At 35.5% G+C, this 15,168-nt stretch overlaps 2 protein-coding genes across 3 annotated transcripts in view; one reads left to right on the plus strand and one right to left on the minus strand.

The window, feature by feature from the left end:
- Positions 1-15,168, plus strand: part of LOC131432212 (neurobeachin-like protein 1) — a 191,964-nt gene that overhangs the window by 14,838 nt on the left and 161,958 nt on the right. The window lies entirely within an intron of this gene.
- Positions 2,749-15,168, minus strand: part of LOC131432213 (uncharacterized) — a 38,594-nt gene continuing 26,174 nt past the window's right edge. Inside the window, exon 2 of the mRNA XM_058598349.1 lies at positions 2,749-4,796. Coding sequence (XP_058454332.1) covers positions 2,910-4,796 — 1,887 coding nt within the window. The 3' untranslated portion in view covers positions 2,749-2,909. The remainder of the gene's footprint in view (positions 4,797-15,168) is intronic.

Below are 15,168 nucleotides of genomic sequence, written 5' to 3' on the forward strand. Positions count from 1 at the left end.
GCGGGAGAGGAGCTTCCATTTTCCTCCTGCGAGAGTTGAGGGGCAGTTTGTTCGTGGTTCGTCTCGTCATCCATTGCCGTGGTATTGTTGATTTCGTTGCTAGTTGCTGTATATGCGCCTTGTTGTACATTGTTTGCAGTTGCTGGTTGGTTAGACTGTAGGCTGTAAATTGTAGCTGGTGTACTTTGTTCTATAGGGGATACGTTGGATGGTTTCGTTCACTGTTGTTGGTGATTGTCACAGGTGTACTGGGGTTGCTTGGGGTTGGAGTGAAGGAAGCATAGTTGTCCTTTGGTGTAGTTGTCTCCTTGTCCGGTTTATCACATGGCTTACCGTAGTGAACAGCTTTTTGGCAATATTGACATGTGGCCATCTGATTGTCTTAGGTAACAAGTGATTTGCACGGTATTCTTGTCACATAAGAAGGTATAGGCCTCTTCAAGCGCATGCGTAACAAACGTACACCATTTAGAATACCGGGGAAAAAATTCTTCCACTTGATATTCTCATGCTTCACATAGTGCACATTATTATTGTCTTTAGCGAATTGAATTGCATCCAACTCTTTATAGAACTGGATATAAACAACATTATTGGTCTTATTGCATTGAAGTAAATGCACACGTTTAATGTCAAGATGCATTTGCTCTTTAAGCAAACCTTCAAGTTCTCGTATCGAAGGTCGAATTTTGCACTGTCTGAAATCAACAATAATTGTACTCTTTCGTACCGGCGGTAGCTTTTGTTCGTTTGTTTCACTCATTTCGAGATCGTTCTATTGTTCACTACACAATACTGTACTTGGTTTCTTCTGTCCCGAACGTATGCGGTTTTATTTTATCGACTGACTTGGATGAGATGTGAAACCGAACTGATGTATCATCATGATCATGATCAGAGATGGCTTGGCTTCTAACGCCATTTGTTTTTGAGTTTGAGTATTGTTGTCGTTCAACAATCCTTGCCATCTCTGTTTGTAGCGACACCACATCATTAAATGGCACAGCTGGTAACGCTCCTGGAAGACCACTATGGCTTTTAGTTCATAGTTATTACTATACATTAATGAAGTTTTCTGTTGATGACAAACCTAACCTAGGTTCCACCCTAACCGCTGTCAAACCGTTTGTTTGAAACTAGTGTCGAACCTTTTTTCAGCGTCATTGAACTGAAAACTTAGTCAGTTTCTGACCTGATCCTTATATCGGATTTGTTCACAACACCGTTGCTAATTGCGAATCCAGCAAAGTTTCGTAAAAAGTGTTTGCTTGATGGAACTACCCTGGGTCAGTTACAGATTTCTCCAGCGAAAACGGCATTAGACAAAATATGTCAGCTGAAGCTTTACACCAGGGGTTCCCAAAGTGGTCGATATAGACCCCTTGGGGTCGATATCATTTTTGCGGGGGTCGACATAAACGAAAACTGACTATGGGGGTCGACGAGGTTTAGAAATCGACCTCCTATTGTTTGATATAAGTTGTTATTTGAAATATTTACGCTAACAAAGCTGTGTTTATTTGACCATCCGCAGAGATTTGTAGGTATTTGACATCAATATTAAAAAAGCAAAAAATTGAATTCAATTTGTTGATGGGGGTCTGAGGCCTAAGTTAATTTTAGGAAAGGGGTCCATGACCCAAAGTAGTTTGCTGCTTTACACAAACCCCTGCTTTACACAAATAAACAAATATTCACCCTCATTCTCGTTTACGACGGAATGCGATACATTCGAAAGTATGTCAAATTCTTATTACTGTTTAGGTTCGAATCAATCGCACTTTCAAACATCGTACAAACATAAGAACAAAACCAATCTAACTTTCAACCATCAGTTCTGGTACAGACTTAGGATGTAATGATAAATGTTTGATCTCATTCATTATTTGCCTTGTTTTTTCGCTGATTTTGTCTCATCAATCTTGTTTATGTCCGTATTGACCGTTTGATGAACACATACTTTCGAACGAATACGAACAAACCATTCTAGTTTTTACTCATATGTGTACGAATGCGATTCTTGGGCAAAAGAAGTATCGGCATCGCTGGTAGTTTTTTAGAAAGATTTCAAGCGTAAAAAAGTGACGAAATATCGTACTCAAGATCAATTCTATTTAAGTCGATAAATAAAATTATGAAATTAAACTTCGTACAAAGAAAAAAAAAAGGCATCGAAGATAGCAGTATCTGCGAAAAATAGGCTGCATTTTCTTGAAATCTTGTCATGTTTTCGAAACTCTACATATTCATTACATTGGTAAAATCTTGCATTTAATATAAAATGAAGCATGTTTACCCATCGTGTGTTTTGCATAAAGTACCTAATAGATATGGCAAAATTTGATGCGTAAGAACTTCTAACCGCTTAAATATTCGCCAGGAAAAAACAAGCCTTTTACTGTGCTTGCTATGCTTTCTAAATGTTTTATTCAAATAACAAATTTATCATTTGATTGCAAATCACCTTCACATTCGAAAGGGAAATTGTTGGAAAATAGTTGAACTGTTTTCAATGTATTTGAACGGTTGATTCGCAACATTGAACTGACGAATCCAAAGAAGAAGTTAACTGATATTTCAATCTTTTGTGGCAGATGAGTCCCGTTCGAATACATTCGAGTGAAAACGAAGGCTTGTTCGCTTCACTCCTCACACACCACATTCAGAAGATCTAATTTGGTATATTTTTTGTAGAATCAAAATTAGTACATTTCAATAACTACGACCATTGTGAAAGATACGCACGAATTTTCGTAACAATTGTTTAATTCGATAACAACAACAATAAATATTCAAATTATTCACTAATTACTATTCACAGTTTGCCAGCCATGCGAATGTCGATCGATTTCCGTTTCGTAGTTTATCTGGGTAGTGCCTATCCTTGTACTTGTTAGGTATCGAGGACTCTATACAGTATCTATAAATGGTTTAACATCAATCGCATCGTCGTCGGCGTCCAGCATTTCGTAGTCTAAAGCAGCCCTGTAGAAGCGGCGTGATGGTAGAAATTCCTTATAAAACACGGGTTCTTTATTGCTCGTACCGCCGTAATAGCTTTTAGATTTTGATTTCTGTATCGAAAGAATATTCACATCCTCCAGACCAATAGGTTTGGACACAGTAGGTTTCGGCTTTGTTTCCATTGTCTTGAAATAATTCAGATCAAGCGTTTTGAAATCTGATGCCGGTAAACCTTCCGAGTGTGTTGTACTGTCCGGGTTGTGGGGTGGATGTCTATACCTCCTGGGTTTACCTCCATTTCCCTTATTCTGCGATGACAGCAACACAAAGTTGACGGGCGCTTTGTCTTCATCACGGTTCATGGTTACTCCCACTGGTTTTGAGTGTTTCATATGTTTTTGGGGTTCAAACTCCAGAAACTCGTCGGCGTCGATTGCAACTTGATGGAAATCTGAGCTTGATCCGAATGCGTCGCGTAAATCATCCGTATCTAAATTGTGACCAACGGGAGGAACAACTGGTTTCGGTTTTTTCTTTCGACGGCTTTTGTTCCGTTTGGTTGTTGATTTGTAAAGGTTATCTAATGTCAAGCTTTCCTCTGTAGGTTTCGTGGTTTTTACTGATACTTTCTGAGATTCTGATACACCATCGAAGTACGAGTTCCCACTGCTGAACGGATCATTATCTGTAATGGTTTGTATTGAGCTGGTCAAAACTTTGTTAGGATTTGACTTTGAAGGATTGTGGAACTGCTCCTGTTCGTAGCGATTTGGAAGACTAGGGTAGTATTCTTCTTCATCGTCGTCGTCGTCGGTTGAGCTATGAGATGTACTATGCGTCGACGGTACACTACTACTTAAGTATGTGTTTTGAGGCCTTTTGAAACTAGAGTCATAATCTTTGTCGGGCTCAAACAAGTGTGATTGTGTATGTGTCAGTGGGACTTCGTAGGATGTTAATGGTGTTTTATACGGATCCTTAGTATAACCTTCCAGAGGGAACTGGTGCTTTGGACCATCTACTTCCGTTAGTTGACTATAGGCCGATATATCTCTATGGGAATTGAAATTCGATCCGCTTCCCAGGAATGATGATAATTGATAGGGTGGTGATTTATTGTTACCGAATGTAGGCGGTCCACCTCCTGGGAATGGTGGGGTTGAATGGTAGGAAGGCTTGTTACTGGATGAAGATTGTGAAGATCCGCCAAAGTTTGGAATTCTACCGGATGGAAACTTGGCTGATGGGTTTCCTGTTATTCCTGGAAATTTGGACAAATCGTATTCTTCTATACTAGAGGATGAACTGAATGTGGGTTTTCCAAATCCTTCGAAGCTTGCACTCTCAAAGCTTGGTTTTCCGAAGGATGACCCTTGATAGTGTATCGTACCTTGTCCATAAGCAAATGGTGGTGAGCCAAATGCAGGCGACGGATGAAGCGGGTTTCCGTAGGTATTGGGAGGTTCACCGAAAGAATTTTGTTCCTGGAATGTGGTTTCGAAGCTGGTGCTAAACGAATTGTCGTAACTTTGCGGGTTGTAGTGATTCAGTGGAGGAAAGTTTACATTGGGCGGTCCATATTTTGTTTTTGGTTTCGGTGGTCTTCTTGGCGGCCGTGGTTTCCGACCTCGTGGGATTGGAGGGGGAAGCTTTGGTCTCCTTTTAATGACACGATGTATTTCGATATCTTGACGTTTTTGGCGGCGAAGTTTGGGCAGCTGATCATCATTGGTAAATGGACGAGCCGTGTTGGTGAGATCCTGACTACTTGCTGAGTCCAAACCACTAGGGTTCGAAATTTCCACTGCTATTGTGGAGCATATGAAGAGTAGCTGTAAAGAAACAAACATACATAACATACAATTAGTGTGCATGTAAGAACTTTGTGGATACTTTTATTTTTTATCATTATTATTGTTCATTTTAAGTTGGTTTTAATCATGAGGTCATTCTCCGGAGGGATTTATAACCATTGTTTTTTCCAGGTTGAACTAAGCAATCAATGTGAAAACCGATTCTTGAACCGAGGCCTGCAAGGTTGAACCCAGAATCGCACTTTGTTGCGATGACATATTCCTATTTAGGGCCTGTTAAAGTTATATTTGCGGAAACATATCGGATTCTTAAAAAAAAAAACATTTCAAAAGACAGGAAAAAGGATCGAAAACTGTTGGCAAATAGTCTTTGCTGAAGCTAATGAGCAGTAAAAGATCCGCTCCTTGACGTAATAGATCTCGAAAATGTCACGTCGAACTGTAGTAGAGTTTAGTTGAGAACAGAGCAACGAAATAAAAAAATGATTTGCTCCAAAACTAAGCTCGTATCGTTAGTTTCAAACCGTGTAAAAACTTACTGGGACACCCTATTTAAAAACAAAGATATGTACATCGAGAAACATTTTGCGAAATCGACACACTGATTCGAATCACTTGGCATTACGCGAATCGTTTGAGAAGTAAGTTTTGACAGTGGTTGCGTAATTGAGTTCGATCAAACGAATTCAGTCATCTAAAATGATGGGTCATGCCCTGCTAGTTTTTAGACTTTATATCAATTAATAGTTTCTAAGATATAGTTTCATGTGTTTATCTATCATTTGGATCATTGAAATCTGTTTTTACAAAAGATGAGATGGTTTTAATACTGTTGGAGAGAAAATTTAATACTGAATTTTTAGTAGTAATTACTACGCTGAAAACTAAATTTGTTACAAATTTAGTACGACTTTTTCAGCTGTTATTACCCATTTTTTAAAAACAGATTTCGTGATGATGAAATTGCATACCTTTAGGCGATTTGATTTGCGATAAAAAAAACATGAACAGTTAAGCGGCTGGTTTCGAACCGGAAAGTTTTGAGTTGCCAACATACGCTACGATTGCATCGGGGCATGAGAACCAACTGAGGTTGGCATCATATAATAACTAGTGTAAGTCCATATTGCTACAAAAATAATCTAGCGCTCTCCACCTCTTTCGTCGTTTCCTTTGCAACCGGCATAGGAATGAAAAAGGGGCTATTTTAGAACTATGAGCAAGCTTTTTTTTTGTGCTGAAGAATAGTAGTAAGTGAACGGAAATGATTAAATTCAGTGAAACAAAACTATCTTATAGAATCTGAGAATATTAACTAATGAATGATAGTTTTTCAGTTTTTTCTTCTTTGTACCAAGAGGGCCGACTTTCAATTCGAATCAGTTTGCTCGTTCAATTGAAGTAGTGAATTTTCTGTACGTGTATGTGTGTCGATTGGCGGGTTTTGATTAAAATGTGCACTTAATTTTCTCGGAGATGGCTGAATCGATTTTCGTAAATTTAGATTAGAATAAAAATTCGTTTGAAAGACAGTGAAAAATCAGAAGAAGTGTATATAACATCGATTCAAATAGCAAGTTTTTATGATTGATGATCAACCATTTGCCTATTAGTCACATTAGTTTGCGATATTCGCAGCCAGAAGCCCCGCGTATTGTTCAAAATCCATCAAAATTGAACTTTCTTTCCGGTTTGATTGTTTGATATCTACCTAGATTAACTCACAGGAAAATGATTAAATTGGAAAGTCTCAAAATGCGGGACGGTCGCTTTAAACTCTACATTGCAAATTTCGAATTTCAGCTGATGGTTCCGGATTGGAAGTAATCAAAATACTACGAAATGCGACTATCATAAATTTATCAGATATGGATAGACTGAACTTTTCAAATCGAAGGTATTATGGTGCAATAAATCGTTTTTGTCTGATTTATGAATTTAAAAATGTTCATGCAATGATATAGATGACAACGGGCAAAATTCGATATCTGCAATTCGTAGATCTTATTAATTGATGACCTAACGAACTCATTTCGATTTTACTGATTTTTGATCCAAAAATTGTGAAAGTGATTCGATGGTACTTTAGTTTGCGTTAGGCTATGATGATATCATCAGCGCCACTAGTGAATATTTTTCAATGTAATATTAACAAAGTTTTTTATTTAGAACTACGTAAAAAATCATCAGATCAACATAGTATAAAGTGCAGCAAGAACTAAACATAAATCGATACGAATTTTTTAAGATTTTTTTCTCTATTTTCAGTACATCCGGGGTCCGTTAAACTAAAGTCGCTATTTTCAACCTGCAACTAAAAGACCTATAAATCGAGTATTGAGCTGAGTTTAGATTTTATTTTGAGCCCAGTTTAGATTTTATTTTCCGTTTATTGCAGCGTCACTTTTGGAGACGTTTTGAAATTTTTAACACTTATCACTCTGTGATTTCGGAAACAAAAATCGGCCACCGATAATTTTGAAGAATTTAAGCATTCATTTTACTCCAAGCTTGTGAAAATAATCTCTTAGGAAACATAGTGGATTCAATGAACTGAGTCGAATGCTATATCACTATTTCATATTTTTATTAGTCGAGTATTAAATCTTTTGCCTTACCTTTCTTTGTTCATAAGAGAAAAAGCGCAAAATCATCTTGAAAAATATTTATTTTCTATTTAAAATTGATATTTGAATAAAAACTTTACACAATTTAAGTAGGAATTACTTAGGAACGTTCTCAAATTTAAAATTTAGGCTGTCATTTCAAAATCAAATATCAAATTATTGTTTTCAAAAGCATCTTCAGGTATGTGGAATTGGAAAAAATGTTTGTTACTGCTCTTTATTGAGCAGTCCCATAGCATTTTTCGGGTTCAAAGTCAAAAACCTTATCGACAAAAGTGTTTGAACTTTTTTTTTCAATTCTCTAGTATAGCTTTACCTGAAATATAACGGCCCTTAATATAGTATCTGGACTTGCTATAAACTCAATAAAATCTGAATGTTTGCTTCTGATTTGGAATCATATTTATAACATAATGAGATATAAATATTAAGATCACATATAATTTTGATAGAATCCTGTTATGCTCTGCTGATCGGGATTTAAATCAATTTTGGTAGACTGCTTTCGATTAACTTTGGGAATTTACTTAAAAATTCAACTAAAAGCTCTACTATTGAATATATTACACAGAAAAAAATAATGAAATTTACATGTCATGTAAATCACTAGTAATGAAATAAATCAGTTGAATCGAAAATTTAATTCAATAGTATAACCGATATAAAGTTAAATTGAATCAGTCGGTGTTGAACAGTCGTTCGCACCGCACGCGTATAGCTCTTGGCTCCTGGAATTTTTTTCTGGCTACCTAGAGTTTCATTGATTCAAGGCTTCAGTCTTTTTCAAGGCTACCTGAATCACTAACTAAGTGACTAAGTGATACAAAGAGTGATATTAGAGTGACTAAGTGATACAAAGAGTGATATTAGAGTGACTAAGAAATTAATCAGCCTTTTTTAAGGCTAGCTAGGAGTCTAATCGAAGACTAATTTAGCCTAGTTAATTTAATTTAAAATTTCATTAATTTCAAAAATGCCTGCGTCCAACCGGAAAGGCAACAAGCCTAAGGCTAAAAATAATTCAATACGGAATAAATCACAATCCGTTATTCAACATTTTTCTAATAACATTCACGATCTTATAGAATCTGAATGTAAAAATAAAAGACAACGGACGGATTTCCCTTCCGTTGATCCTATGCCGTCTAACAATATTTACGAGATTCTTCCTGAATCCGATTGTAGCGACATAGAAGAAAATTCTTCAAAAATTCCCAAAATGGACGCTTGTCGTTCTGGGAAGAAACATCAATCTATGCCACCAGTGACAGTGATGATTTCCGACTTCAAAGCATTCCGTACTGAGCTTTCTACTTTTCTCCCGGAAGTAAAAGTCTCATTTCAAATCGGACGAAGAGGAGAATGTCGAGTCTTGGTGGATGGATTGGAAGATTACGAACGTCTTATTCGATATTTGTCCGAAAAACTTCATAAATTTTATTCATATGATATAAAATCAGACAGACCCTTCAAGGCTGTCTTGAAAGGATTATCAAATAATCAAAGTATTGATGAAATTAAAAATGAACTAAAAGAATTGCTTGGTTTTGCCCCTTCCCAAGTAATACTTATGAAAAAAAGAGCGAATGGTACTTCTAAACCACGCTCTGGAATTTCCCATGAACTTTACCTAATACACTTCAATCGAAGTGATGTAAACAATTTGAAAACTTTAGAAAAAGTACGTTTCATTTCCCACATTAAAATTCATTGGGAACATTATAAACGGCATAATCGTATTGCTAACTTAACGCAATGTCGTCGTTGCCAAGGCTTCGGTCATGGAACCAAAAATTGTCATATGAATATACGGTGTTTGAATTGTGGTAAATCGCATTCGAAAGACGTTTGTCCAATGAATGAAACCACTGATAAATTTTCATGTTCAAATTGCAATGGAAATCATAAATCCAATTATTTGAAATGTCCTGTCAGGGAAAAAATTTTAAACGCTCGTTCGCTTAGACAACAAGTCAAATCAACGACCTTAAATTTACAGAATATACCTGAAAATTCTTCTAAGGCACCTGCCAATTCGTCTTCTAACGAAAACAATTTATTGACAGGTAGATCGACCTCGTCATCATCTTCTTCTAATGTCAGTTATGCTGGTATATTAGGTAGAAATCTATCTCCTATTTCTTCTAATGTAAATAATCAAAACACAGGACCGCCTTGCAGTTCTTCTTCTAACGAAAACAATTTATTAATAGGTAGACCGGCCAAATCATCTTCTTCTAATGGCAGTCTACCTACAAATATTCCTTCAATGCCATTCGCTTCTTTAAATGAAGTCGATTTAGGCGATATAACTGAAAATAAAATGATCTACCTACAAGATCAACTTTTTCAAATGATCATTCAAATGAATTCGACTTCATCACTTTTTGAAGCATTTCAAATCGGATGGAAATTTGCAAATAATATTATAATGAATTTAAAATTTAACAGTGATGTTAAATAATTATTTGAATATTTTAAATTGGAATGCTCGATCTTTGAAATCGAGTGAAGATGAATTTTATAATTTTCTCAAAGTTCACAAAATTCATATTGCCATTGTGACAGAAACTTTTCTTAAACCAAATGTAAAATTGAAAAGTAATCCACATTATGTGGTTCATCGATTTGACAGGTTTACTGGAATTGGTGGTGGAGTTGCCATTTTTGTCCAACGGCAAATTAAACATCGAATTTTACCTTCTTTCAATACTAAAGTTATTGAAAGCTTGGGAATCGAAGTTGAAACCATTCATGGAATTTATTTCATCGCTGGAGCATATTTGCCATTCCAATGCACCGGCGAACAATTAAATTTCTTTAAAGGCGATTTGCAAAAACTTACAAGATATCGATCGAAATTTTTCGTAATAGGGGACTTAAATGCTAAGCATGTCCAGTGGAATTGTAGGCAAAATAACAGTAATGGTAAAATACTTCATAATCAACTCTCAGCTGGTTACTTTACAGTTCTTCATCCCAGTAATCCTACTTGTTTCTCTTCCGTGAAAAACCCGTCTACAATTGATCTGGTTCTAACAGATCAAAGTCACATTTGTAGTGAACCGATTACTCATGCTGATTTTGACTCAGATCATCTTCCTGTAACATTCAGACTTTCCAACGAAGCTATAATTAATCCAATTAGTTCTATTTTCAACTATCATAGAGCTAATTGGTTGGATTACAGATCTCACATTGAAAATCATGTGGATCATGAAACTATTTTAGAAAATTCTGCGGACATCGACACAGCAATTGATAATTTGAATCATTATATTATCGAAGCTAGAAATCTTTCAGTTCCCAAAGCTCAAACTAAATTAAATTCTCCTATCATCGATGACAATCTTCAACTGCTCATTCGGTTGAAGAATGTTCGTCGACGACAATATTAACGTTCTCGTGATCCTGCTATGAAAAACATAGTTAAGGATTTACAAAAAGAAACTAAACATAGATTTACTCTTTTGCGAAATGAAAATTTCGCTAAAGAAGTTGAACAAATTAAACCATATTCTAAACCTTTCTGGAAACTTTCTAAGGTTCTTAAGAAACCTCAGAAACCAATTCCTGCTCTCAAGGAAGGAAATCAAATACTTCTTACAAATGGTGAAAAAGCTCAAAAACTTGCTCAGCAGTTCGAGAGTGTCCACAATTTTAATTTAAACGTTGTGAGTCCTATTGAAAATGAAGTCTCACTGAAGTATGATCATATTTCAACCCAAGTGTTATCACACGATGACATTATTGAGACGAATTTTGATGAAATTAAATCAATTATTAGGAAACTCAAAAACATGAAGGCTCCTGGTAATGATGGAATTTTTAATATTCTTATTAAAAATCTTCCCGATGTTGCCTTGAGACTCCTGGTTAAAATTTTCAACAAGTGTTTTTCATTAGCTTACTTCCCAAAAAGATGGAAAAACGCTAAAGTAATTCCTATCCTAAAACCTGATAAAAACCCAGCAGAAACATCAAGTTATCGCCCAATTAGCTTACTTTCTTCTATCAGTAAACTTTTTGAAAAAATTATCTTGTTAAGAATGATGACTCATATAAATGAGAATTCAATTTTTTTACCAGAGCAGTTTGGATTTCGTCATGAACATTCAACTACTCATCAACTTGTCAGAGTAACGAACATGATAAAATCAAATAAATCTTCTGGGTTATCCACTGGAGTTGCTTTTCTAGACATAGAAAAAGCATTCGACAGTGTTTGGCACAAAGGTTTAATAGCAAAAATGTCTGATTTCCAGTTTCCTATTTATTTGATCAAAATGATTCAAAATTATTTAACTGATCGTACTCTTCAGGTTAGCTATCAGAATTGTAAATCTGAATTGCTACCCGTACGAGCCGGTGTTCCGCAGGGTTCGAGTGTAGCTCCAATCTTGTATAATATTTTCACTTCTGATCTTCCAAATCTACCCGTTGGTTGTCAGAAATCGCTATTCTGTGACGACACAAGTCTGTTAGCCACAGGTAGAAATCTAAGAGTGATCTGCAGTCGCCTACAAAGAAGTTTAAATATTTTCAGTGATTATCTGTCAAAATGGAAAATTAAACCAAATGCAGCAAAAACGCAATTAATTATCTTTCCTCACAAGCCAAGAGCTTCTTTTCTAAAACCAAACAATAATCACATTCTCAAATTGAATGGCTTGGAATTGACATGGTCTGATCAAGCTAAATACTTAGGTTTAACGTATGACAAAAAACTCACTTTCAAGGATCACATTGAAGGAATCCAGGCAAAGTGTAATAAATATATTAAATGTTTATATCCTCTTATAAACAGAAATTCTAAGCTCTGTCTAAAAAACAAATTGTTAATTTATAAACAAATTTTCAGACCAGCCATGCTTTATGCGGTACCAATTTGGTCAAGCTGTTGTTCCACCAGGAAGAAAACGCTTCAAAGGATTCAGAATAAAATTCTGAAAATGATTCTGAAGCGTCCTCCCTGGTTTAGTACAAATGAGTTACACAGACTCACAAATATAGAACCATTAGATGTAATGTCACATAATATTATAAGCAAATTCCGACAAAAATCGATGCAATCTTCAATTGAATCGATTCGCTCTCTGTATTAGTTAGTAAGTTAGTATATAAGTTCCTTTTCCCCATTACACAATACAAGTAGGTTTAGAATTTTCCCTACACAAAAATCTCAGAATTGCGGAAGCAAATGATGTCTTCATGGTAATAACCAAATCATATATATATATATATATATATATATATATATATATATATATATATATATATATATATATATATATATATATATATATATATATATATATATATATATATATATATATATATATATATATATATATATATATATATATATATATATATATATATATATATATATATATATATATATATATATATATATATATATAACAGGGCTGAAAAGTCACCACTTGTGGCTGAACACCCAATTTAAATCTTAATAATTTAATTTTAACTCATATTCCAATAAATTGTTATTAAAAAAAAAAAAAAAAAAAAAAAAAAGTTAAATTGAAACGCATGAATTTTGTAATAGTTCTCTAGTTTTACTCTTAGAGTTTATGGAAAGGAAAAGTACCGCAAAGTAATTTTATATTGAATTCTCTGCTTCAAATATGTGCATGAAAGTAGATTCAAAATTACAAAATAGTTTTATTTGTGTAGGGTAAAATGGTATAACGAGTTGTTTTATCAACCGCAATGAACGTCCTTTAAAACAACGGAAGAAAATTTAACTAAAAATATGAATTGTAGAAGGATCGGGTTAAATCGGATCATTCCAACTGTTTATATTTGTGCGCAGATCCGTTCTACTATACACAATGTAGACAAATTTTGATAAATTGCATTCAATCTGTTCCCGGAATGTAGATCACAACTCAACTAAAATTATCACTATAGTAAAAGTTGGCGTAAAACGGTGTAACTAGTTTTGTACGGTATTTCAAATTTTCTGCAACCGCTTTGATACTAGAAAAACCGACGTTAGATCGGAGCCTTGGGGAGCCCTAGTGTTATATACCATTCGACTAAACTCGACGAGCTCGTTAAATGTCTGTAAGTTTCTATGTAACAACAATGTGCACTCGACTTCCTTGGAGATGGCTGGGCTGATTTTTATAAACTTATAAACTTAGGACTGGATCGGACCGTGTCGTACCCGTGTTTGTATCGACACACACCCGAAGCACGGTCAAAGCATGCGTTGACTCAAAGTTACTATTGGCAGGGACTGGAATTGTCGCATGCTTCCATCCAAGGCTCCAAGATTCCGGGAAGCGGGAAATTCCACAAAAATCGTTAGCAATCTTCTTCCACATATCTTCTGTTGGTTTCGGCATTGCATCGTCGATTAATTTTTCGGTAATTACACGACACATCTCGTGAACAATCTGGTAGACAGCCCCAAGTCTGTAACTAAATGCTATGGTTTTTTGCGTGTCTCCATTCCATCTCAATGTTCCTTATACAATTTTTGGTTGGAGTTTTCTTGACATTTACAAAAAAATCTTGTTAACAAATCAATGAAAATACCTTAAACAAACTGCCAGCCTTTCTCGGGAGTCACTACTAATCGGTATGTAGTGTCATGCTTTTTAAGACATGGATGAATTTTACTCAACAGTGAGTTGAAACAGGCTTCTGACATTCGGAAATATTCCTTGATCTCGTAATTCACAAGCTGCTTATATAAGGTGATGAATTCACCCTCAACTGCTCTTTTTCGCCAAAGTTCGTGCATCCAAATCTTCTTTCTTTTTTTTTTTTGTTTGTTTTTTAACTGCTGATTATCTTCGTCATTCAGAGCACTTGCAATTATGGCCAATTCTTCGTTGGAAAAATGTGCCATTTTCGTGAGGAACAGAAGCACATCAAATGCAACGATTGTGTATGTTACTAATAGCACCGGTAGCGACACGGAAAGTGCACGGTATGATGAGAATATTTTACAAATAAATCCCGGCACGTTGCGGTCCCGTTCCGGATACGTCACGGCCTAGTGTGGATAGCGCTTTACTCAAAGCTAGAGGCTACCCTTAGTAAAGTTCGAACGAGCCATCAAAAATGAACCTTTAAAAATCTCAGTAAATAAGAACAAATTGTATTAAGTAGCATGTTGATATGTTATGCCGAATGACAATCTCAGTACCAAAGATTTGTAAATTTTATGCCAAATGACTGTTATGTAAAATGACCATTATGCCAAATCGCCATTTGCCCAACAACCATTATGCCAAACGACCTTATGCTAAATGTGCCATTTGAGCCAATTTGTTCTGATACTTCCGTTTCCGGAGATATAATGGTATGAGCGACGCAATCGACAAATCACACTTTTAGCTCAATTTGCTCGGAATTGACTGAATCCTTTTCAACAAGCTCGTTTGAAATCTAGTTATGGGTAAATGATCAAATTTGTAGATCAAATAGCTTATACTTCAAGTTCCGGACATATAATGGTATAGGGTGATTTTTTAAGAGCTTGAGAACTTTTTTAAACAATAAAACGCATAAAATTTGCAAAATCTCATCGGTTCTTTATATTAAACGTTAGATTGGTACATGACATTTACTTTTTGAAGATAATTTCATTTAAATGTTGACCGCGGCTGCGTCTTAGGTGGTCCATTCGGAAAGTCCAATTTTGGGCAACTTTTTCGAGCATTTCGGCCGGAATAGCCCGAATTTCTTCGGAAATGTTGTCTTCCAAAGCTGGAATAGTTACTGGC

Source organism: Malaya genurostris, chromosome 2, assembly GCF_030247185.1.
Source record: "Malaya genurostris strain Urasoe2022 chromosome 2, Malgen_1.1, whole genome shotgun sequence".
Lineage (NCBI taxonomy): Eukaryota > Metazoa > Arthropoda > Insecta > Diptera > Culicidae > Malaya > Malaya genurostris.